General features: G+C 51.5%; 1 protein-coding gene across 3 annotated transcripts in view; it reads left to right on the top strand.

The window, feature by feature from the left end:
* CACNA1A (calcium voltage-gated channel subunit alpha1 A) overlaps positions 1 to 22956 on the top strand; it is a 227678-nt gene that overhangs the window by 148878 nt on the left and 55844 nt on the right. For all 3 annotated transcript variants that reach the window (XM_045550620.1, XM_045550624.1, XM_045550628.1), the window contains 7 exons: positions 1960 to 2066; positions 3225 to 4031; positions 11165 to 11631; positions 13627 to 13765; positions 15285 to 15414; positions 19538 to 19597; positions 20307 to 20413. In XM_045550620.1, the coding sequence (XP_045406576.1) occupies positions 1960 to 2066; positions 3225 to 4031; positions 11165 to 11631; positions 13627 to 13765; positions 15285 to 15414; positions 19538 to 19597; positions 20307 to 20413 (1817 nt within the window). The remainder of the gene's footprint in view (positions 1 to 1959; positions 2067 to 3224; positions 4032 to 11164; positions 11632 to 13626; positions 13766 to 15284; positions 15415 to 19537; positions 19598 to 20306; positions 20414 to 22956) is intronic.

The following is a 22956-nucleotide window of genomic DNA, read 5'->3' as shown; positions in this document are numbered from 1 at the left end:
AGCTTCACAGTCCCATCCCTAGTGCCTTGAGGTGCTCAGGACATGTTCACGAACCGAACAGAAGTCAGCAGACATTGCCAACCCTCCATCTGCCGGCCCTGGCAGGAGGGAGAGAGAGTTTCCCAGTCCCAGCTCCGGCTGTGGGGGGAAGCGGAAGTCTCTGCCATCCCAAACACACGGCCACAAGCCCAGCCACCCGTGGAGCCGGCTGGCATGGCTCATCCAGTCGTGAGCTCATCCAAGTTCCAAGAGCTTGTCCTCAGGGGCTGGTGCAGCAGAGAGGGCCACCGGGAAGTGTAGAAGGGGACAGAGAAAGGCCAGCTCATCTCTGTTCTGGGAGGTATGGACCCGTATTCTTTCCTTGAATTTATCCCACAAACATTCCTTAGGCATTTACTATGTGACAGGCACCCTGCTAAGTGCCCCCACACCCGCCATGCTGTGTTTTTTAATGCCATTTAATCCTCATGGAAACCTCAGGAGGCGAGTTCTCTGAGCCCCATTTTACAGATTTCATCATTCAGCGAGCATTTATTGAGCACCTACTATGACCAAGACCCTGGTCTAGGAGTCAGGAACACAGCAGTGAACAAAAGAGACAAAAACTGCTGCTCTCATGGAACAGGGATTCAAGTCGGGAGGTCAGACAAGAACTAAGATAAATTTGTAAAAATGCATAGCTTCTCAGATGGTGACAAGTGCTAAAGAGAAAAAAAGTGTAGTAGGGAAAGTCAGGGACAGTTGGAATTTTAGACAAGGAATGTGCAGCACAGAGAGGTTAAGAGACTTGCCCAAGGTCACACAGCAGGAAGTGGAGGAGCTGGGATTTGAACCCAGCCCATTTGGGTTTGGAACTTGTGCTCTGAACCACTGTGCACTGGTTGCTTAAACTTGAGTGTGTTGAAAATGCAGATTCCAAGGCCCAGCCCTGGTTCTGTGGGGGGGCTTTAGGGGCCTGGGAATCTGCATTGTCAGTGTTTCTGAGGCAGTTGGTTTAGGAACTTCACTCTGAAAGATGCTGGGTGTGGTGCCAGGAGGGAGGGAAAGCCCTGTGAGAGCAGGGTGGCCAGCCGGGTCCCCCTCCTTGTTGTCACCAACAGTGTCCTGGTCTGACCATTTCTGAGGCAGTAAGGTTGCTTCTCGCCCCAGAGAATCCGAGCAGAGGGACAGAGCTGCCCTGCTACAACCGCATGACTTTTCTTATGGGTGGGTTCGTTTCTGGCCATTTCTTTCTCGTTTTTGGTTTTTCTTTGTTGGCTTTTCTGTTTTACAAATGAGGCCCTACATGAAGTCAGAAGAAGGATCTAAAGTCTAAAAACGTCTTTTTCTGTATGTATTTTTAAGACATCTGCCCCTATCCTCCCCCTCTCTGAACCTAACCACCAGCACAGCGCCCTGGGCAGTTGGCTGTGGCCCAAATGTCCTGCTGTCCCCTCCCGCTGCCTTCCTGTCGTGGGGGCTGGGAACATTAGTTCCTCTCCTGATCAACCTCCTGGGGGCTATTGGCAGTGCATAGTGTGGGCCATGGGACACCAGGCTTTCCTGTATTCGAGGCCAGTCGACGTATTTGAAAATCGGTTCAGAGAGTTCAGATGGCTCAGAAATCATAGTGAGAAGAAAATCCTCATGTTGCGTTTCAGTTCATTGAGACAGGGTGCAGGAAAATCTTCATCATGGGACGGGAAGGGACTCTTTTCCTTTTTGCTTTCTTCCGGCTGTGTGTTAAAATGGGGTCAATAATGGGCCGGGCATCAAGCCTATACATAGAGGGGGTAGCAACATACTTCTCCAATATCAGGTGCCCAGTATGGCCAGGGGCCTCGGTTCTGATTGGCCAACACTTAGGCCAAATCTGTTTTGAAATATATCAGATTTTGCCCCTGCCCAGCAACAGGGTCAGACGTGAGGCCCCAAGGCCTAATTCGTGTTTTGTGAACGGAGGTCCCATGTGCCCTTTAGGATGAACAAGAAGAAGAAGAGGCAGCCAACCAGAAACTCGCCCTACAGAAAGCCAAGGAGGTAGCAGAAGTGAGTCCTCTGTCTGCGGCCAACATGTCCATAGCTGTGTAAGTGTCCCCACCCCCTGGGGTGCTACCCCAGCTCCTCAGCCTCCATACTCTCCAAGTTACAGATGTGGGGAGGGATGGGGGTGGTCCCCAACAGGGCTGGGCTTTAGGAAGAGATACTTCTGTGCTCCCGCTCACTTTCCCTCAATAAGCATTTAATTAGCACCTATTATGTGCCCAGCACTGTTCTAATTGCTGGGGATACAGCATTAATGGGGGGAGTGGAATCCCACCTTTGTGTAGCTATTCTAGTCAGGGAGAGAGACAATAAACAAGATAAATAAGTAAATTATATATTGTGTTAGGGGATAGAACTACAGAAAAAAAGAAAGCAGGGAAAGGGTGTAAGGAATGCTGGAAGTGGAGAGAGTCATGATTTGATTTTATTTTTACTTTATTTTTTTATTTTTGTAGAGACAGTATCGCTCTGTCACCCCTGGGTAGAATGCAGTAGCGTCATCATAGCCCACGGTAACCTCAAACTCCTGGGCTCAAGTGATCCTCCTGCCTCAGCCTCCCGAGTAGCTGGGACTATAGGCACCTACCACAATGCCCTGCTAATTTTTCTATTTTTAGTAGAGATTGGGGTGGCGCTCTTGCTCAGGCTGGTCTCGAACTCCTGCCCTCAAGGGATCCTCCTGCTAGGATTACAAGCATGAGCCACCACATCCCCTACCACCACCAGAGTTGTGATTTTTAAATAAAGTTATTAGAAAAGGCATCACCTGGAAGGTTAACCAGCCTGAGGAGGTGAAAGAGGAACCACGGTGGGGAGGGGAGGTTTGGAGGAAGAGCATTCTAGGCAGAGGGAACAGTATATGCAAAGGCACTGAGGCAGGAATTTGATGATATGTTTAGGGAAGATGAAGGAGTTCAGTGTGGCTAAAATAGAGTAGAGGCAGAGAGAGCAGGGGGAGATGAAGGGAAGGAGGTGGCAGGCAGATTATTCAGGGCCTTGTGGGCCACGGGGAGAACTTGGGTTTTTGCTCCTAGGCAAGTGGGAGCCATGGAGGGTCCTTGAGCAGAGGTGGGGTGGCACCTGACTCAGATGCTGTGGAGGGAGTAGACTGTGGAGGGCAGGAGTCCCCCAGAGATGCCCATTAGCCCGCATGGTCCATCCAGGCCACAGTGCCAACGTTGCTGTCCGTCCCCTGGCAGGAAGGAGCTACAGAAAAACCAGAAGCCGGCCAAGTCCGTGTGGGAGCAGCGGACCAGCGAGATGCGGAAGCAGAACTTGCTGGCCAGCCGGGAGGCCCTGTACAACGAGATGGACCCCGACGAGCGCTGGAAGGCCTCCTACGCCCGCCACCTGCGCCCGGACATGAAGACCCACCTGGACCGGCCGCTGGTGGTGGACCCGCAGGAGAACCGCAACAACAACACCAACAAGAGCCGGGTGGCCGAGCCCACGGCGGACCAGCGCCTCGGCCAGCAGCGCGCCGAGGACTTCCTCAGGAAACAGGCCCGCCACCACGATCGCGCGCGGGACCCCAGCGGCTCTGCGGGGCTGGACGCGCGGAGGCCCTGGGCGGGCAGCCAGGAGCTGAGCCGGGAGGGGCCGTACGGCCGCGAGTCGGACCCGCACGCCCGGGAGGCCGGCCTGGAGCAGCCGGGGTTCTGGGAGGGCGAGGCCGGGCGGGGCAAGGCCGGGGACCCCCACCGGAGGCACGGGCACCGCCAGGGCGCCAGCAGGGACAGCCGCAGCGGCTCCCCGCGCACCGGAGCGGACGGAGAGCCCCGACGGCATCGCGCGCACCGCAGGCCCGAGGAGGAGGGACCAGAGAACAAGGCTGAGCGCAGGGCCCGGCACCGCGAGGGCGGCCGGCCGGCCCGGGGCGGCGAGGGCGAGGGCGAGGGCGAGGGCGACGGCCCCCACGGCGGCGAGCGCAGGCGGCGGCACCGGCACGGCGCTTACGACGCGGACGCGCGGAGGGACGACAAGGAGCGCAGGCACCGGAGGAGAAAGTAAGTGGAAGCGACCTTGAATCCGGACAGTGACAGTAGTATAATAGTAACAACAGCAAGGGCCGGCGCGGGGGGTGACACCTGTAATCCCAGCACTCTGGGAGCCGGAGGCGGGAGGATCGCTCGAGGTCAGGAGTTCGAGACCAGCCTGAGCAAGAGCGGGACCTATCTCTACTAAAAATAGAAAACAATTAGCTGGGCAACTAAAAAAACATAGAAAAAAAAATAGATGGGCGTGGTGGTTTGTGCCTGTAAGTCCCAGCTACCCAGGAGGCCAAGGCAGGAGGATCCCTTGAGCCCAGGAGTTTGAGGTTCCTGTGAGGAACGATGACGCCACTGCACTGCAGCCTGGGCAACACAGCCAGACTCTGTCTAAATGCCCATAGTGCCCCTAGAATCATCAAATCGTTAGGTCTCTACATATTTCCACATCACTCCCCTGAAAACCATTGTTTTAGGTCATTTCTCTTCTAGGTCCTTCTCCTATGGGCTCATTCACTCATTCAGCTTTTACTAAGTGACTACTGTATTCTAAGCCCATGATGTGGGTTTGATCAATTAACCACAGGTGAAGTGGTCTGGGGTATTCTAAGAAATAAGACCAAGAAACTGCTCCCAGGTCAGGTTTTAAGAAAAGCAACCTGAGAAGGGAAGACAGTGTTTCAGTCTAAGAATAGCATGTGCAAAGGCCCTGAGGTGGACTGGAAGGAGGCCAGTTTGCAAGACATGGATAGTCCCAGCTACCTTTTGTATTTTTTGTAGAGATGAGGTCTTGCTGTGTTGCCCAGGCTGATCTCGAACTCCTGGCCTCAAGCAATATTCCTGCCTCAGCCTCCCAAAGTGCTGGGATTACAGGAGTTCAAGATCAGCCTGGGCCACATAGCAAGACCCAGCTCTACAAAAAATTTTTTAAAGCTGAGCGTGGTGATGCATGGCTGTAGTCTCAGCTATTCAGGAGGCTGAGGCAGGAGGATCGTTTGAACTCAGGAGTTCAAGGCTGCAGTGAGCTATGATCATGCCACTGCACTCCAGCCTGGGCAACAAAGATCCTACCTCAAAAAAAAAAAAAGCTGTCAACTATTACTATTATTAATAAGACTTTTATCAATCGACATTAAAAAAATTTTAGATCCACAGCCTTAAGACTGTCCACTTCAATTCCTTCCTTTTGCAGATGGGGAAACTGAGGCCCAGGAGCAGAGGGGAGGATTTTCCTAAAGGCTGCTACTAGCAGTGGCATGATAAGGCCCCAGCTTTCTCAAATCCCACAGATGGCCCCCGCGCCCCCTTGTCGCCAGAGGAAGAAAATCCCTTCCCACCTTCACCCCCAGACTGTTAGCCATGTCGGGCCACTGCTAACTTTCATATTAATAGACACATTGGGCACCCTGGCCGGAAGAGGCGTTATTCATTTGGCTGATAAAAAGCCTCCAATGCTTGCTAGAAATAAAACCACATGAAGATTGAGGCACTTTAAGAGAAAATAAAGATCCAAGATGAGCCATTCATCTGCTTTAAAAAAAAAAAAAAGAATGGCAAAGATCAAACTTTATTCGAGAATATAAAATAACAAAAAGACATCTGTGTTTTCTGTTATGATGGAAGTCGGTGGCCCTCGGAGGTCTGCCTTGTGCATTTTTCCTCTCCTTTGGTTATGCCTTAGGTCTTTTTGCAGACACACCCTGTGTTTTTCATTCTCCAGGGTATTGATAATATATATCTTTTTTTTATCCTTTTTGTTCGCTTTTTCTTCCTAGCTTTCACTGCCTCACCCCAGTGAAAAGTGGACGGAAGCGCATTCAATTTCATTTGATTCAATAGTCACTGGCCCCAGATCCCTGCACCAGGCGGCTGAGCCCAGTGGCACCCCAGGGTCACCAAAGTGAGGATGGAGCTTTCCCAGACACCCCATTAAAATCTGTAAAGCTCAGAGCTTCTGCTACTCCCTGGAAGCCAGAAAGTGCCTCCTGCGAGACCTGGCTGGGTAAAGGGACCATTCACCAAGACCTGCCCTGCCCCAGAATTCATATCTCAGCTATCTACATCCTAGCTCTTCCTGCATCTGTCACCATGACAACCCACTCTCCAAAAGGAGCAGGAAGAGAGATGCTGGACTTCTGAGCCTCACAGTTTATCCTGCGTGGGAGGCAGGGAGAGCTTCATTCTTAAGCACTCTGATTTTTATGGTATCCCTCCAATGGGCCCCTGGCAGTCTCCTCGGCACCCACACTACATACAACCCCAAGTTCTTCATCACCCCATTTTCCTCTTAAAGTCTCTAGGACCAGAGTCCAGCTCAGTCCTTTCCCGTCTGGATAAGGCTGGACAAGATGACTTTGTCTCTCTGAACCTCAGTCTCCTCCTCTGTAAAACGGGCATGATCATAATACCCACATCCAGTGGTGGTGGTGATGGGGATTAAATGAGTCAATACATGAGGTCCTTAGGACGGTGGGGGCACAAGGAAGTGGGCAGTGAGTGGGGGCTGCTGGTACCATCACCCCCAGATAATCTGAGACCATCTTCTGGGTCTCAGGGGCTGAATGTGCCCTAAGCGAGGTATTCGCAGCCCTCAGCAGAGGGGATGCTAAAGTGATTAGCGGCAGAGGGTTGCTGTGCAGGACCAGGTGTTACGCAACCAGCCGCCTATTCCAGACAGATGATGCCAGATCCCCAGGGGGTTAGAGGGGGAAAGGGCCCAGCGTCAAAGTTTCCTTCCCCGGTCGGCATTTTCCCTGGAGACACTTTGGAAACAAAACCTCCTGGAGTTTGATATTAGGCCTCGGCAGGCTGAGCTTGTTAAAACTCCCCAACAAACAGAGCCCACAGAAACTTGCTGAGGAAGCAAAAACAAGGCAAAACAAAAATTTGGAGGTGCCCTTTCCTTCCAAACAGGGGTGCGCGATGACGTCCCTCTAACAAAATGTCCCTGCAAGTTTCCCTGTGGTTTCAGCTGCTGTATTATTTAGTACAGCCTCTTTAGATGGTGGCCAAAAGATTGAGGCTCTCGTTGAAATTGTAACTTAACTGGGCCTGTTTTGGGTAGGGATAGCTCTCTCTTAAAGACACACACACACACAGTGAGAAAATATTCCCAACCGGATTTGCATCTGATGCACAATTTCTCAAAATGCATCCCAAGCAGGTTAGAATTGCAAACTTCTTTGTGGACCGTGCAAGATGCTGGGGAAATTACTGGTTTAGAATTTTTGTCATTTAATCCACACCATTACGTATCACTACACATCACTGCATATCATGGGATTCATTTCTTACATTTGCTAAGCCATCCCTAGCATTCCTTGGCTTGTAGCAACATCACTCCAATCTCTGCCTCCATTTCCATATTTTCTTCTTTCCTTCTCTTCTCTTGTCATTGAATTTCGAGCCCACTCTAACTCAGGAGGAATCTTCTCTTGAGATTCTTAACTTAATTACATCTGCAAAGATCTTTTTTTCCAAATTAGGTCACGATCACAGGTGCTGAGTGGATACATCCTTCGAGGGGCCACCATTTAGCCTACTACATTCTGCCCTTTCACCCCCCAAATTTGCATCTATCCCACATGCAAAATATATTCACCCTCTCCCAACATCCCCAAGAGTCTTAACCCCCTTACGACATCAACTCAAAAGTCCCAAATTTCAGCTTCTAAATCAACTATTTGTCAGCCATGGGTGAAATGCTAGGTGTGAATTTGGGGGCAAATTTCCCCTCCATCTGTGGACCTGGAAACTATGACACAAGTTATCTTTGCATGTTTCCGAAATACAATGGCGGGACAGGCATCAGATAGACATTCTTATCCCAAAAGGGAGAAATTGGATGGGGTAAAGAGGTCACCAGTTCTGAGCAAGTACTAAATCCAGCAAGACAATTCCATTAGGTTTCAAGGCCTGGGAATAATCCTCTGTGACTCTCAGCTCATTAACACAGTTAGTTGTCACAGTGACTCAATGAGGTTACCACCCCATGCTATGGATAAAGAACTGAAGCTTCACCAGGTGTTACGTAGCAAATAAGCTCTGGGAACATCACTTTAGTCTCCAGGATAAAAGGAAAGTTCTACCCCTGTCACCCCCAGTTTCAAAATGAGGAAATGGCTGGGCACCGTGGCTCACGCCTATCACCCCAGCACTTTAGGAAGCCGAGGTGGGAAGGTGCTTGAAACCAGGAGTTCAAGACCAGCCTGGACAACACAGCAAGACTCCATCTCTACAAAAAATTTAAAAATTATCTGGGCTTGGTGGTGCACACCTATATAGTCCCAGCTACTCAGGAGGCTGAGGCAGGAGGATCACTTGAGCTCAGGAGTTCAAGGCTGCAGTGAGCTATGATTGCACCACTGCACTCCAGCCTCGGCAATAGAACAAGACTCCATCTCTTAAAAAAAGAAAAAATTTAAATTTGTTTTTAAAATGAGGGAACTAAGGCTCAGAGAGGTTAATCAAACTATACAAGATCACACAGCCAGTAAGTGGCATTGCTGAGACTCAAACCCAGGTCAGTCTGTCTTCCAAAATGTCAACCCAGTGACCCTCTCACATAACCAAGAAGTGAGAAATTGGCTTGGATCTGCTGCTTTCCCTGCGCGGCCTCAGAGAAACAACAGAACTGCCTCGGTTTCTCTTTCCGGAAAGTATTAATAGAAGCATCCCACTTACCTACTTCAGGCTGAAAATAAATTAGCTCATCTCTCTTCCGCTTACTAAAAACACCGTGGACTTTTGCAAGTTAAAATGCAAAAATAAAATGAGGGAGATGGGGCTGGTGGTTTAGCCAGCGGGAGGCCCTCGGGGAAAAGCCAGCCTCCTTTTTTTTTATTTTTAAGTAGACATGTGGGTTCCGGATTGGGCCTGGGGAGCCAGGCCTATGCTGTCCCAGGGGTCTGTCGTGCAGAAGGCACCAGATGGGCTACAGACCCCAGTCACTGTCTGCAGGGTCATGACTCCTGAGTGAGTCTCTGTCTGTCCGGGGGTGTCCATGGTTTGGGGAGGGAGGGGCTGTTGGGAGGACCAGGCCTGTGGGGCTTCTCCTGGGGCCACAGTGTCCCCCATCTGAAAAATGGCGGTGTCTGCTTATCATTTGACAATGTAACCAAACATTTGCCGTGTGCCAGGCCCTGTACTCGGCACTGAAAGCTTGGATATGAGCAAAAGAGACAAAAATAAACCCCTCGCCTCTTGGAGCTGATGTCCCAGTGGGCATTGAGGTGGAAAAGTTGAGCAAGGACTTTTTTTTTTTTTTTTTTTTTTTGAGACAGGGTCTCGCTCTGTCACCCAGGCTGAAGTGCAGTGGCATCATCATAGCTCATGGCAGCCTTGAACTCCTGGGCTTAAGTGATCCTCCTGCCTCAGCCTCCTGAGTAGCTGGGACTACAGGTGTGCACCACCAGGCCTGGCTAATTTTTTTATTTTTTTATTTTCTGTAGAGACAGGATATAGCTTTGTTGCCCAGGCTGGTCTCAAACTCCTGGGCTCAAGCGATCCTCCTGCCTTGGCTTCCCAAAGTCCTGGGATTACAGGCGTGAGCCACCTCGCCCAGCCCCTTAACGTTCTGGTTTTTCGGGGTTTTTTTTAACATCTTTCTTACCTCTTCCAAATGCTCTGAGCACTCAGACTCTCTACTCGTCATCTCTGGCTGTGTGAGGTTAATTATTTGAGTAATCAAGGCACCAAACTCCTCCTCACTTCATCTCCCCAACTCTCCTCTTCCAGCCACACCAGCCTCCCAGCTGCTCCTGAAATTCCACAAGTTCGTCTCTGCCTCGGGGCATTTGCACGTGCTGTTTCCCCTGCTTGGATTGTTTCTCCCCTGATCTTCCCATACCCAACTCCCTCCTGTCATTCTGCTCTCTCCTTCCATTGTCACCCCTGGCAAGAGGTCTCCCTTGAGTATCTGAAGTGCCCAACTCCTCCCTCTTGCTCATCCTCCACACTTGTGTCCCAGTGACAAATTGTCTTGGTCACTTAACCAACTCTATAGCCTTAGGCAAGCGACTTAACCTCTCTGGGCTTCAATTTCCTTGTGTACAAATTGGTGCTAGTAATTGTTCCTCTTAGGGCTGAGGATTAAGAAATTATTACAAGTCAAGTGCTTCGAACAGCCCCCGGGACTTGGTGTTACTGAGGTGTTTCCTGTTATTATTGCTATTGTTATTTCTTATTATGGTTCTGTGTATATATGGCCTGCCTCCCTGAACTAGGGTGGTGGGAAGAAACATACATATTACAGGCATTTAAAGCCATGAGGCAGTTCCTCCACCTGAAAGAGATGGTGTTCCTGCATCTGCTTTCTCTGAAAGCACATAAACATCTGGAAACGTCACGGGCCCCAGTCCCGCCGGGGAGTTAATGGGAGACAGGTAGGCAGAATCAGGAAGCTTTGAGTTGGGGTGGGAGTTGGGGTGCAGGCTCTAGTAGAAATTTCTTTTCCCTTCTGACTTGTCTTCCCCTTTTGTCCCTGAGAGAGTGGCCTCTTCCCCCAGGAAACATCCCTCCAGGCAGACCAGAACCTGGGAGGGTGGGAAGTTACACCCACATGGGGTTCATGTCACCTATGCGTTGGTAAAACCCTTGGGGTCTTGACAGATACAAGATGATTAGGGGCCAGGCACCTGTAATCCTAGCACTCTGGGAGGCCAAGGCGGGAGGATCGCTTGAGCTCAGGAGTTTGAGACCAGCCTGAGCAAGAGTGAGACCCCATCTCTACAAAAAATAGAAAAATTAGCCAGGCATGGTGGCACTCGCTGGTGGTCCCAGCTACTTGGGAGGCTGAGGCACGAGGATGACTTGAGCCCAGGAGTTGGAGGCTGCAGTGAGCTATGATTGCACCACTGCACTCCTGCCTGGGCGACAGAGAGAGACTGTTTCTCAAAAAAAGAAAAAAAGAAAGAAAGAAAAGAAAATGATAAGGATTTACAGAAATCTGTGAATGAACAAGGAAAGGTCTTGATACCTGTGCAAGAATCAAATGAGCCCCTCTCTGAGCCAGGTGCTAGAGGGCTTTGGGACATGCCTTCTCTGTGATCAAACTGTACCCTTGAATGGTAGACTCTTAGGCAGGATTCAGAAGTGTTTCCGTTTCCCTAACTCAGTTATGGGTTTTTTTTTCCTTGGCTTGCCTTCCGCAGAGAGAACCAGGGCTCTGGGGTCCCCGTGTCGGGCCCCAACCTGTCAACCACCCGGCCGATTCAACAGGACCTGGGCCGCCAAGACCGGCCCCTGGCCGAGGACATTGACAACATGAAGAACAACAAGTTGGCCACCGCGGAGTCAGCCATTCCCCATGACAGCCTCGGCCACGCCGGCCTGCCCCAGAGCCCAGCCAAGATGGGGAACAGCACAGACCCTGGCCCCATGCTGGCCCTCCCCACCACAGCCACCAACCCCCAGAACGCCGCTGCCAGCCGCCGGACACCCAACAACCCGGGGAACCCATCCAACCCCGGCCCCCCCAAGACCCCTGAAAACAGCCTTATCGTCACCAACCCAAGCAGCACCCAGACCAACTCAGCTAAGACTGCCAGGAAACCCGACCACACCACGGTGGACATCCCCCCAGCCTGCCCACCCCCCCTCAACCACACCGTCATCCAAGGTGAGACCCTCCACCCCAGCACATCTCTGGACAGGGGACCCAGCATCCCTTGAGCCGGGCTTCCTGGGCTCTGTCCCCTGAGGCTCTGTGGAGTGACCCTAGGGAGTGACCCCCATCTTTCTCCCCTGGAAAATGGGTATAGACGAAGATCCTGCCTCACAGGGCTGTGGGAGGATTCGAGGGGATGATATGTATACAGTGCACGGCACACACACGCTCATAGGGCGGCGATATTTCCTGGATCCTTTGTTCCCTTAGGAACGGGGAACCATAGGGGAACGGTGGCCAGTGAGCCACCATATTTGAGGTGCAGTGGCTTCTTCTGATGGAAATTGGTGGGTCAGAATGATGCTTTAGGACCAGGACTGTCAGTGTCCAAAAGAAATGTAACACAGGCCATATGTGTAATTTTAAATTTTCTATTAATAGTAGCGGAAGGGAGGGAAGGAGGGAGGGAGGGAGGCAGGTAGGGAAGGAGAGAGGAAGGAAAGAAGGAATTTAAAAGTATTAAAGAAGCTGGGCGTGGTGGCATGCACCGTAGTCCCAGCTACTTGGGAGGCTGAGGCAGGAGGATCACTGGAGCCCAGGAGTTCGAGGTTGCAGTGATCTGTGATCACACCACCGCACCCAGCCTGTGCAAAAGAGTAAGACTGTCTTGAAAAAAAAAGTATGGGGCCGGGCGCGGTGGCTCACGCCTGTAATCCTAGCACTCTGGGAGGCCGAGGCGGAAGGATCGCTCGAGGTCAGGAGTTTGAGACCAGCTTGAGCAAGAGCGAGACCCCGTCTCTACTAAAAATAGAAAGAAATTATCTGGCCAACAAAAAATATATATAGAAAAAATTAGCCGGGCATGGTGGCACATGCCTGTAGTCCCAGCTACTCGGGAGGCTGAGGCAGGAGGATTGCTTAAGCCCAGGAGTTTGAGGTTGCTGTGAGCTAGGCTGACGCCACGGCACTCACTCTAGCCCGGGCAACACAGCGAGACTCTGTCTCAAAAAAAAAAAAAAAAAAAGTATGAAAGAAACAGTCAAAATGAACTTTGATAATATATCATATTAGCCCAAAATGTTATACTTCCAGCATTTAATTAATATTTTAAAGATTATTAACAAGATGATTTACAATCTTTTTCTCATACTATCTTCAAAATCTGGCATTTGGTTTATGCTGACAACACATCACAATTTGGATCAGCCACATTTCAAGTGCCCAGCGGCCACGTAGGGCCACCTGCTACTGGCTTGGACAGCGCAGGCCTAGAGTCTTGAGGGATTGGCCCTTTCTGCGCCTGCAAGATCAGGAGCAGAGAAGCGCTAAGGAATTTAAAGCTGGACCACTGAGTGGATTATTTCCTAAGATGATAGCAGTAGCTCAGTTCCTCCAGGGTCAGTTCTGTGCAAGAGATTAACATGGGTTTGCTCAATACATGCTTGCCATGCTCCTAAGAGATTGATCTTGTCACTGTGCCCATTTTACAGAAGAAGAACTGAGGTTCAGAGAGGCTCAGCCAGTCAGGAGAGAGGAGCTATTGCAGTTTGGGAGAGCTCAGTATTTCCATCTGTAAAGTGGGTCTATTGGCATTTTCCCTGCCCTCCTCCAAGTGACAGTATGAAAGTCAAACAGGATAGGAGCAGGTCTGTGATCGTATCCCACAAGGGCCCCACCAGTCTCAAGGCTGTAGAGTGGTTGAGAGCAGGCACTCTGGGGCAAGGCTGCCCGGGTTCGAATCCCAGCTCTGCCACTTGTGGCTTTGTGACCTTAAGACAAGTCACTTCACTTTTCTGTGCCTCAATTTCCTCATCTGTAAAATGGGGAGGATAAACGTACCAACCTCATAGGGTCATGCGAGGATTCAACGACAGAATATAATGCCTGGTACACAGTAGGCACTTTATAAGTGTCAGCTGTTTATTGCCCGCCCTGGGAGTGCAACAGGAGCCCAGAGACTTGTGGGAAATCGTGGAGGGAGCCCTGTGTTGGTTCTTGTCCCAACAGTGAACAAAAACGCCAACCCAGACCCACTGCCAAAGAAAGAGGAAGAAAAGAAGGAGGAGGAGGAAGATGACCCTGGGGAAGACGGCCCTAAGCCCATGCCCCCGTACAGCTCCATGTTTATCCTGTCCACGACCAACCCGTGAGTATGGCCTGCACAAGGGGGGTGGTGGAAGTCAGCCAGACAGAGAGGGCAGTGGGGATAGCTGCCTCCAAGACTACCATCAGCCCAAGGGAACCTCTGAACCAACTGAAAAATGACACTCCTCTCTTAAGTCACATAAGATGGAAATTTGCCATAATACACTGATTTGGTCAGAAGAGACCCCTTCTTGCCATCACCTAGAAAAATCACTGTCATCAGTGTCCAAATCTATACCGCGATGTGAGAGTCACCCTTTAGAAATGGCTGCCTCGTGCAATGTGCAACGTGCACAACTGTACATGGCAGCCATGGGCCCTGAGCTCTGTTTCTGACTTTCTCCTCTGCCAGGGTTTGGATTCTGGGCACATAGTCTCTGTGTTCCATGGCCTTCGGTCTTGGGCGTCTTTAAGAAGGATAGATTATTTAGGGGAGAAATTTATCACGGGAATGTCAGGGTGGCTCAAAGGTTGTTTTAGGATTGCATTTTTCCAAAGGGTATTTCTTAAAACCCTGATTCCTCAAAATGCGTCTTGGCAAAGAAAAATCATGTCAAGTAACGTGGGGGGACTCACCCAAGAGTGCAGACATTTACTTTTTTATTTAGTTGATTTATCTATTTTACTAAAGAAACACTTAGTGCCAGCCACTGTTCTGAGTGCTTTAAATAATTTTTAAAATTTTATCATAATAGCCCTATGAGGTTGGTACTATGCTTATCCCTGTTTGCCAGATGAAGAAACTGAGGTCCAGAGAGGTGAAGGCACCTGCTCAGTGTCACACAGCAACTGAATGGGAGAGCTGGAGTTTGAGCCCAGACAAAGTGGCTCTAGCATCCCTATTCTTAACCACTCAACTCTGCTACCATTCACACAACCTTATGACCTATTTATTATGCGCTCCACTTAAGAGGTTAAATATTAAAGGCTCTGACAAGGTGTGCAATTCATAATTTCAGTAACTAACTTTTTGGAGCCCCTGTCATGTGCCGGGAATATATTAGCTCTTTCAGTTCTCACAACCCTGTTAGGTAAGCATTATTATTATAGCCATTTTACAGATGAGGGCACTGAGGCACAGGGGGTTTAAGTAACTTGCTCAAGATCACATGAGTAACAAGAAAGAAAGAGAGAGAAAGAAAGAAAGAAACTTGCTTAACCCATAGATTCCCTACTTTGTTTGACCCTAGGACATTTTAAGCATGAAAAACCTTTTTCTCTCCTACACAATCAAGGTCTTGGAGCTCAAGATGTTTGTTCTAAGAGGGTTATTTGGGAGTGATAGGACCTTTGATAAACTGAGGATGTGAATGTCTTCCCTAGCTGAGGTACCCCCTGCCTTCTTGGGGTTCCAGGGCCCAAAGAGGATCCCCAGCTGAAGGAATTTAATATTTTGTTGGGTGTGGGACCTTAGGAGTTGGAGATCTCAGGTAGTGGTAGGTAACATGATATTATAAAAGGAAGAGGCTTGTGAGCCTGTGGTCTGAGTGGACCTCTGCACACCCACCTATCCCCGACAGCCTTCGCCGCCTGTGCCATTACATCCTGAACCTGCGCTACTTTGAGATGTGCATCCTCATGGTCATTGCCATGAGCAGCATAGCGCTGGCTGCCGAGGACCCTGTGCAGCCCAACGCGCCTCGGAACAACGTGAGTCTCCCTGAGCACATCCCTTCACAGCCTGGCTCCTCTGTCACAGGCCACTTCCTCCCACATCCAAAAAGCTTACAGCCAGGGTAGAAGGGATGTCAGGGGCACCCCCTAAGCATAGCCCCCACGGCTGCTGGTTGGGAGCGGAAGCTCTGATTCCTTAGGGACACTCTTGAACACAAGATATTCCTTGGGGAGGCCGAGTGGCTGTGTGAGCCTGGCGGGGAGAAGGTGGCCCAAAGTGGCTGGGACTAAAAGTTGCCAGACTCCCTAATGGGGGCCTGAGACTGGCCGGATATGGATGTCGCGTGTGCCCTGCCAAAGGAAGAGGCAGTCCCCTGACTGCCAGGTCCTACCAAGTAGACTTTTGCATTTTGACACGAAGCTTTGAAAGAAACGACTATTTGACTCAGAAACGCAGCTTAAGCTTTTAGGTTTTGGGAGAGCAGCCCCCTTTGGGGGTCGAGGGTCTGCTAATATCACCTGTTAATTGAGCCCTTGCTGTGTCCCAGGCACTTGGCATGCAGTACCTCCCTTAACCCTCACAAACCCCCTGCCCAGGTATCCCCTTTTGACAGATGGGGAAACTGAGGCTTGGCGGCAGGGTATAAGGAGGTTGGTAAGTGACCTGTCCAGGCTCACACAGCAGAATTCCAACTCTGCATCCCCCCCCCCACAGCTCCCACGGTTTCCCTCAACCATCTGCATTTATTGAGCACCTACTGTGTTCTGGGGCTGTATGTGCATTACCCCCATAAGTCCTGCCAAGCAGGAATGAGTGCATGATAGTGGTTGAGACAGGGAAACCGAGGCACCAACAGGCAAGGGTGCACCTCGTCCATGTGTCTGTAGGTTGGAGGCCGAGGCCTGCCCCTGGGGCCTGGCAAAGGCCGGACCGGTGGTACCTGTTTGCCCAGCTCGCTCCCTCCATCGCGCCCTGCCAGCCCGTAGCCAAAGGTGCATTTCCCGCCAGTCAGAGGCTCTGCGCCTGGCTGAGTAGGTTAGGACCCTGGCGAGGCTAACTCCATCCATCAAGCCCGCCCCGCAGCTTACTACGCACTTTCGCTTCCTTCGCAGTCCCCCTGGGGACCCATGGGGGGAGATAGAAGGAAATAATTAGAACGAGATTCGGACCAGGGCTTGGCAGCCAACTTTCTCAGTCCCTGCAGCCAGGTTTCCCCCAGAGGCCTCCGAGAGCCAGGCCTGGGGAGGGGGTGTCCCAAGAGGGATCAGGAAACCCCCTGGCGACCCTGGGAGGCTGCAGAAGGAGCCTTGTCTCTGGCAGGCTGGACACGGGCATAGGTGGCCCAGGGGGCCCTGCGGGTCCAGGGTTGAAGGGACTCAGGACAGGGCTCACAGCAGCCCCTGTGGAGTGTTTGCAAAGTGTCAGCTCCCCAGGCCCCTCCCTAGTGTATCTCGCAGTGGCAACTTCTCTGCAAGGACACTGTGTGTGGCCTCTTACTGCTCACACCATGTAACCACCACGCAGGGTAAGAAAGAGAACAAAAGCGCCCCTGATGGTACGTGGCTCCTCAGTTTCTCCCCCGGCCCTCTGCCGCCTGCCTTCTGTCTAGAGCTCTGATTCTCAACCGAGGACAATGTCTGGAGACATTTTTGGTTGTCACGACAAGAGGGGGAAGGTGCTTCTGGCATCCAGTGTGTGGGGGCCAGAGATGCTGCTCAACACCCTGCAATGCATAGGACCCCCCCCCCATAGAGAATGATCCAGCCACAAATGTCAATAATGCCAGGCTTGAGAAACCCTGCCTTAGAAGTGGCTAGCACCCCAACTTCTGGAATGCATGTTTCTCAGCTTTTCTCATTTTCCCACCTGCACGCCTGTAGTCCCAGCTACTCGAGAGGCTGAGGCGCTTGAGCCCAGGAGTTTGAGGTTGCTGTGAGCTATGATGACGCCATTGCACTCTAGCCCCAGTGACAGAGCAAGGCTCCATCTCAAAAAAAAAAAAAAAAAAAAAAAAAACCAGAAATGGAGTTTCCAGGTCATAGAATTTGCAAGTAGTCAGCCTCAGTAAATGCAACCAGAATGTCTGCTGGATAACAAATACAGTGACACTTGCACTGGTAGCACTTGGGGACTCTGATTGCTCCACAGCCTTGCCAACACTTGGTGCTGTCAGCTCTTCCTTTTGGCAGACCTGCTCGGTGTGCAGTGAGAGCCCACTGGGTTTTGCTTTACATTTGCCTGTGACCAATGAGACCGAGAACCTTTTCAGATTAGACTGAGCAACAGGAAATGCCATTCGTAGAAGGTCAAATGTCAGAGATTGTTGAACCTTGTTTATTGGTCTTTTGATTTCGTCTTGCAGGACTTATCATGCTGTCTGGAATTTGGTTCACCTGACCCACTGGCCTGCCCTTCCGCAGACTCCATCCCTTCCCTCTTTCCTTCCTTCCATTCATTCCTTTAGTTAGTGTTCCATAAGCAATTACTATGTGCCAGGCACTGAGCTAACCGTGGAGGATTAACAGGGTACGAGGTGGTCCCTGCCCTCCCAGAGCCCACAAAGCACCAGTCCCTTGGCTGTGCTGTTCCCATGCCCAGTGCATCTGAAGTGCTCTCCCACCACCATCCCTTCTGCCCACCCAGATCCTTCAAGCCAAGCCCCTTGCCCCTGCCCCTCTCCCTGAGAAGTCAGCCCGCCCCGCTGGCCACTCTGGGCTCAGTTTCCCCTTCCAGCACCACACACAATGGGAATGTGCATTGTGACCACACAGACCACAGAGCCCAGGTCCCACAGGACCTGGTACAGCTCCAGCTAGTCATGCATTCATGCAACAAATACATTTTGAGTGCCTACTGTATGCCTGACCCTGTATGAGGAGTTGTAGTTGCCACAGTGACAGACAAACATCGCTGTCACTGTGGAGCTGACGTGTGCGCAGGGGAGATGGGCAATGAGACTAGTAGTACCTCTAACAGTCTGTCAGGAAGGGTAAGTGCCCGGGAGTGAGGAGGATGGCAAGCAGCAGGAGGTGGAATTGTGAAACAGGTGGCCTTGGAAGGCCTCACTGGGAAAGTGATATTGGGGCCAAGTCATAAATGGGGGTAGAGAGGGGACCAGATGGAATCTGGGGAAGAGCATTGCAGATAGAGGGAACACCCTGTGCAGAGGTCCTGAGGTTGGAACATTCAGGGTGGCCGGAGGAAGTGAGCAAGGGGGAGAGTAGGAGGAGGTGAGGGGCAGGGAGGTGACCAGTCAGTTTGTGCAGGGCCTTGAGGGCCGTGCAGGGGCAGGGCAACAGTGGCTTTTACCCCAAGTGACATGGGATCCAGGGAGGGTTGCGAGCCGAGGAGGGACGTGCCTGACTGAGGTGTTCACGGGCGCCCTCTGGTGGTCTGGCTCAGTAATTATCAGCCGTTGTTACTTCAGTGTGAATCTGATGGCGTTGGTGGCCTGTTCTTACCACAAGACGCTGTGCCAGCACACCCAGGTCCACATGCCCCCGTGACACAAGAGGTGTGCTACGATGTGGCCTGCAGAGGGAGCAGGCCAAAGGACGTTGCTCGTGCAGGCAGAAACATAGGGTCTGGCCCTGGGTGAGGCAGTGGGGAGGGAGAGAGGGAGAATCGACCTACCCTGACGAGGGTGTGGCCGTGGGACAGGCAGAGAGGGCAGCACGAGGTTGGCCCCAGTGATTAGGTAGGAGAAACCACGTGGAAACCATTTCTTGCCCAGGAAGCCCAGCAGGGCAGACACTGGGGGACCAGATCCATGACGAAGGGGGATACAGTCACACTTGAACTTCCCTGGGACCACCTCTAATCCACATAGAGCTTGGGGCAAATTTTAAAAAGTGCCCTTCCAGTTGGTGAGCGAACAAGCTTCATAGAGTGATTTTGTTAGGATTTGCTGCCATCTGCTGGAATGTTTCCTTCAGAACACACAAATCTGTTTTATGCTATGAGATGGGAGGCGGCCCTTGTGCAGTGCACGCCCTGCCCAACCGTATGTGGCAACTTTGTTTCCTCCTCTGGGTGGAGACTCTGCTCCTTGGGGACTTTGCTGGTGGGGTGGAGGGGTCGCACACCCCCAGTGGACTATTGTTAGTTTTACTGGGGCTCTGCTGGAACAAGCCAGTGATACGCTGTTATCCCCCGCAGGTGCTACGATATTTTGACTACGTTTTTACAGGCGTCTTTACCTTTGAGATGGTGATCAAGGTGAGTGCGGAGAGAGCGGTGGCTCCAGGGGGATTCTGAGCCCTCAAGAATGCTGCCCTGGCTCTGGTGGCTTGCCCTGAGGATTAGAAAGGCCTGGGTTATTTGAGGAGCAGCAAGGAGGCTGGCATGGCCAGAAGTAATGAGGGGAGAGTGGGGAAGTGCAAACAGAAAGATGAGAGCAGGGAGGTGATGGGGCAGATTGTGCAGGGGGAGGGCACAGGAAGGACTTCGGCTTTTACTTTGAGTGAGATGGGAGCCATGGAGGGACCTGACTCAGGTGTCCACAGGTGCCGGAGGACAGACTTGGGGGAGGGGAGCCAGGGGACCTGGGAGCAGTTGATTACTGTTCCCAGTGAGTGATCCAATAAGGTGGTGGCTAAAGAGGAGGTGAGAAGTGGACAGATTCTTGAAAGATTGGGAAGGCAGAGCCAACAAGGTTTGCTGATGGATCCAATGTGAGATTTGAGACGAATGTGCCAAGACAAACCCCAAGGGTTGGACCCAAGAGCCAGTTAATTGGGGCTGCCTTCTATTAGGTGGGGAGCAGCTGCCTCTCCCCACCCCTCCCTCAGTCCTCTGGCCACTGCCCGTCCCTGCAGGATGGGGTGGTCCCTTGGGCTCCCTGCCCCTCCCCCAGAGGCCAGAAGGGTGAGTACCACACCCAGGGCGGGGGCCACGGGTCTGAGTGCCCTCTCTTCTCCCCCAACAGATGATCGACCTGGGGCTCGTCCTGCATCAGGGTGCCTACTTCCGCGACCTCTGGAACATTCTTGACTTCATAGTGGTCAGTGGGGCCTTGGTGGCCTTTGCCTTCACGTAAGTCTCCTCGAGAGGCCTCTAACTGCCTTTGTGCCCCCTCCCCAGCTGGGGCCACCCACCAGATCAAGGGACATGTTCTTGGAGCGTAGAGATGGGGGGAGTGGGGTCTGGGGATGGAGGGAGGCGTCAGCATGCCACCAGAGCTGCAGTTGGCTTCTTGCATGTTCTACCATAGAGGAACAGGGAGAAGGGACCCCCACCTTCTACCTCCTCACACAGCAATAGGCCCAGCCGCATCACCCACCTCTTGCTGTGCTGCTTTCCGTAGACTAGCCTCGCTGGAACATCTCATCCCCCCTTCTGCTCCACAAGCGCTGCCCAAACTGCTGTCTCTTTGGGGAGCCCCTAAAAAGACAATCAGGAAACGAATGTGCATGAGAATTCTCACCCCCCCACACACCCACCCTGTGCCTGAAGGCCCCGTAGTTGTAGACCTGGTGTCTCCCTTTGTGTGTCTTTCACTTCTGGCAGTCCTAGGACACTCTGCCCTCTGAAAGGCCATACATCATTATGCAACTCCAAGATGGTGCCCTAGTTGTAGGCAGCCATTTCACGATGGTGCCCAAGGGCTGAGCAGCCATTCCCAGATGGCATTTGAATCCTGGGCATCCATTTCAAGATGCCACCCTAGGGCTTAGTAACCATTCCAAGATGGTAGTCAGTTCCGGGTGGCCATTCCAAGTTGGCCCCCAAGTTCTGGACAGCCATTCCAAGATGGCTTCTGACTTCTGGGCAGCCATTCCAAGATGGCCCCTGAGTTCTGTGAGGCCATTCCAAGATGGCTCCCTAGTTCTGGGCTGCCATTCCAAGATGGCCACCAAGTTCTGGGCAGCCATTCCAAGATGGCTCCCTAGTTTTGGGAGGTCATTCCAAGATGGCCCCCAAATTCTGGGTGCATTTCAAGATGGCACCCAAGGGCTGAGTAGCCATTAGCCCTGAGATCCCTGATAGCAAACTTAGCAATACATTCCTCAAGTCGTAGACATTTGGAACAGGATGAAAATACCTAATGAGTGCCTACTCCAGAAACAAATCTTGGGGACCCTGACTGTGCCTATCATGGTGGATCATTCCCTGAAAGGAAGGTTTTAGAAGGATCTTGACCCACCTCATGTCCATAGTGAGAAATTGGATGGCTTTAACTCCAGGTGTCCTTCTCAGCTGATCCAGAGGGGTTCTTGAATGCTCTCCCTGACCAAATAATGAGGGCTCAGCTTGCAAGAAGGGCTAGAACAGTGGCCCATTTCCAACTAAAGGGCTAAAGTAGGCCACGCTCAGATTCTTTCCTGGTCACACAATGAGGTCAAGTTGTGTTAGAGGAACAAGAAATCTCCAGAGTTTCTGTTTGCCTCCGAGCTTGGGGAGATGTGTCAGGAAGGTTGGGAGGTTGATTGTATTTCTTTTTCTCTCTCTCCTCCTCTTCTCTCTTCTCTCTTTTTGTGCACTGTCTCATTTTCTTTCTCTTTCTCCTCCTCTTCCTCCCCACTTCCTTCCCTCTCATTAAAGTATTTGAATGTTTATTTGGCTATTAGAGCAATGAAACAGATTGTTAAAAAAACAAACAAAAAACAACCAATCAGCTATGTAGAATATTATACTTTACATAGTTAGTATAGAATGTGAATAATTTTAATGAAGTGATAAATGCAAAAAAATCAGGTTTGGCTACATTGTCATTAAGATGTTCTGCAAGTTAAAAATTAAATAAACAGGCCAGACATGGTGGCTTATGCCTGTAATCCTAGCATTCTGGGAGGCCGAGGCAGGAGGATTACTTCAGCCCAGTAGTTTGGGACCAGCCTGGGCAACATAGCAAGACCCTGTCTCAATAAAAGAAAAAAGAAAGTAAGAATTTTAATTTTGAAAAGCCAAAACATTTTACCACCCTCAGCCTGGAGTGAGTCTGTCTCCTATGGAAATAACCTAAGTGTTTCTCCACCCCCCTCTGTCTCTGTCTCTGTCTCTCATCCCCTTCCCTCTCTTACTCCTGTTTCTCTCTCTCTCACCCCCTTTTCCTCTCTTCCCTCTCTCTGCTTCCCTCTCTCTTTCCCTTTCTCTCTGGATAATGTGACCCACACGGGCTATGTGGCTTGAAGAAGGCCAACACTCTGCCATCAGTCTGGCATCAGGGGACCTGGTACCCACTGTGTTCTGAGCAGGGGTGGTCGTCAGATGCAGGCAGAGCCCAGGACAAAGGAGGGCAATCTCAGGCAGGCACCCTTCCCGCTTTTCTCAGGCCAACTGGGGCAGGGTCTGCCCTACAGCCCCTGAGGCTCCCAGGGTTCAGGGGAACAGGGTTGGGGAGGGGCAGCAGTGACTCTCAGTCACATCCACCTGTCCACACACAGTGCCCTTTGCTGGGTGTGCCCTGGGTGGTGGGTTTTGCCTTCTATGGGTCCTCCCAGTGGCCATCCCTGGGTGTGACACAGCATAAGTTGGACTCAGTCCCTTTTAGCTCACCACTGGCAATTTGCTCCCAGACCCCTGTCGGAGCTGACACACAGGTGACACAGAGGAGGTGGCTCTGCTGCTGCCCTGCC

The sequence above is a fragment of the Lemur catta genome, chromosome 1, assembly GCF_020740605.2.
Source record: "Lemur catta isolate mLemCat1 chromosome 1, mLemCat1.pri, whole genome shotgun sequence".
NCBI classification, from domain to species: domain Eukaryota; kingdom Metazoa; phylum Chordata; class Mammalia; order Primates; family Lemuridae; genus Lemur; species Lemur catta.
Note: the sequence above shows the minus strand (reverse complement) of the source record. Positions and strands in the feature narration are given on the sequence as shown.